This window comes from Gavialis gangeticus, unplaced genomic scaffold (assembly GCF_001723915.1).
Source record: "Gavialis gangeticus isolate Ggan-Ray unplaced genomic scaffold, GavGan_comp1, whole genome shotgun sequence".
Lineage (NCBI taxonomy): Eukaryota > Metazoa > Chordata > Crocodylia > Gavialidae > Gavialis > Gavialis gangeticus.
This window is the reverse complement of record NW_017729032.1, coordinates 214,244,424-214,247,028: the sequence shown is the minus strand read 5'-3', so window position 1 is coordinate 214,247,028 and position 2,605 is coordinate 214,244,424. Positions and strand designations below refer to the sequence as shown.

The window sequence follows — 2,605 nt, the reverse complement described above, 5'->3', positions numbered from 1 at the left end:
TTTTTTTTTTTTTTTGTCTATAAGTAACTCTAAATTTTTATACTGATAACCAACTCTAACTTAATCATGAGTACCTTAAAAAAAAAAAAAAAGAACAGGCAATCAGGTTAATGATTACAAAATTTGTAGGTAGGTTGGCAACAGTTTCACAAGGTGAGTCTAAGTAGTCTCAATACACCTGTTCTCAGACTAATTCTCCATATCTTGAGTGGCCAAGAGTTCTCTAATAAGTTATTAGCCATCATCCATAGGAGGATGACATAGGCCTTCTGTTTTAGAAGCCTTGGTGACATCTAGTGTCCCTGATGGATTAGTGCTTTTGTAAGTGCTAACAAACCCAAAGCCCTTCTCTCTGTGGAATCCCTAAGCATGATGGTCTGACTGACCTGCAGTAAGTGAACCAACTGTCAGTAAGCGCAGTGGTAGATTCCTAAATTCATTGCTTGGTGTCCTGCACTCAGTAATCCTTCAATTCACATTCAGAATGAAAAGGACTGGGATTTCTAATGAACCTACATTGCGAGGATATTGATATGGCCATCAGAAATTAGCTGGCAGGGCTTTTGTCATGCTCAATCTAATCCATTTGTATAGGTGACAGTCATTTTCCTGTACTACAGCAAACAGAATTCTGAGTAGGTTATTACTCTGTGTACATGTGCATGTCCAGGATACTAATTACCTTTTATTTACTACAGTGCCTACAACATTCCTAGTTTTCGTGCGGGTGCCCAGTTGCTCAGCTCACTAAGTGGATATGCCTACACTAAACGAGCCTGGAAAAAAGAAGTTCTGGAGTTATATATGGACCCAGCTTTCTTCCAAATGGACAGTTCGTGCATCCAGTAAGAAATGAAATCATGGCAATCTGTGATTTCATTATAAATCTACAAAAACAGTATTTAGCAGGATACTTGCTACTCAACCTCTTGTATCCTGTGGGAAAGTTTGAATTAATATGTAGAAAAATAACTGCAAAATAACTAGTTCTAGTAAATATATGTTGTTTCATAAAATAATTAGTTTTCAGCACTCTGCTGAGGAAAGAAAAATTCTCTTCATGTCATGACACAAGTGATTATTTTTCTCTACTGATTTTGGATCTACATGTAATCAGGTTGAAGACTGTCAAATATAATGCATGATAAGCCAGATAAAATGTATGTCATTTTGGAATCAATTCAGAAATGAGATAGTAAGATGATTCCCTCTGTAGATGCGTACATCTACTCTACACATAGATAATTTGCATCAATATTTAATGTTGATCTATTTTCTGTATGTTTTTACCCAGCTGGAGATCCATTATTGATCATCTTCTAACACATGAGAAAACCATGTTTAAAGATTTAATGAGTGAGTATTGATCAGTGATAACTTGCTACTAAAGTAATTTGAAATCAATTCACATGGACTGTTAGATATGTTAACAGTTATTATTAGTATTATTATTAGTGGTGGTGTTGTTTAATGAGTAGTTAATAATTAATGGCATAGTATTTGCACAGTTCATAAAGTTGCCAACACAGTCCAGTTACAGTTAGATGCAGTTACCAGTGCCAGTCTGAAGGCAGGGTAGATTTGGACCTTGTAGACTACATACATCGGAGAGATGCAGTTACAGTTAACCATTTTATTCACAGAAATCCTTTCCTAGTATTTTTAAAAGGGTGAAGTGCAGTTGCATTGCTTAGGAAGAGATTCTTAATACAGATTTCCCTCGCTTTATGCTGTACATGCGTTCCTGGAAAGTGGCGCATAACTTGAATTTGCATAAAGGGAACCCACTTTACAATGTAAAAAATAGGGATACATTCCAAGGCCTTGACTGTACTGACCCCCAGACCCATTTCTACCACTTTTACAAGGCAATTTTGGTACTCACCAACAACAGAGTATGCACAATCAGAGTGGTGGTGAATGTTACCATAATGGGGATAGCAACTAGAGAAACACATGTCGCCAACAGCAAGCGAGGAGCACGGATCTGCACAGGAGACTAAATTTTGGTGTGCATCACTCCCACAATGCACCACGCAAAGCAGCTGACTGCAGGCTTCCACCACACCAATCACATAAGAGTGAATGTACCTTGCATATAACTAATTTTTGGTATAAAAAGTGTCATTGCATAAGAGCAAATTTGCAGATAAAGAACCCACATAAAACGAGGGAAAGCTGTATTGTCTCTGCAGAAATCCAACATTAGCCTTTCTGAAAATATGTATATAATCAAAAACGTAAGTGACCTACAGCAACAGCAGTGAGGCTTATCTACATGGATATTGCTGGGTAGTTTTAAACTTCTATTGCAACGGCTTCTGCATGGAGCAGTTTCACAAGATGAAAGACATCCCTACTAGGGCTGTGCAAAGCTTTGGTAGCTGATTCGATTTGGAAATTCGGCCCAATTCGGTGGCCTAATCTCCGAATCCAAATCAAATTGGGAGAGCAGTTAAAAGCTCCAAATCAAATCGAAAGCCTCCAAATCAGTTTGGAAAAGATTCGGTGCCGATTCTGAGATTTGGCCATAGACTAAACAGGCAGCAGTCCTCATTACACTGGACACAGCTGCCTCCAGCTGGTAAGTCTGTTGTGCTGGCTG

The 2,605-nt window shown here is 38.2% G+C and overlaps 1 protein-coding gene across 3 annotated transcripts in view; it reads left to right on the top strand.

The window, feature by feature from the left end:
• Window positions 1-2,605, top strand: part of DOPEY2 (dopey family member 2) — a 97,158-nt gene that overhangs the window by 73,647 nt on the left and 20,906 nt on the right. For all 3 annotated transcript variants that reach the window (XM_019525014.1, XM_019525015.1, XM_019525013.1), the window contains exons 30-31: window positions 699-845; window positions 1,295-1,356. In XM_019525014.1, coding sequence (XP_019380559.1) covers window positions 699-845; window positions 1,295-1,356 — 209 coding nt within the window. The remainder of the gene's footprint in view (window positions 1-698; window positions 846-1,294; window positions 1,357-2,605) is intronic.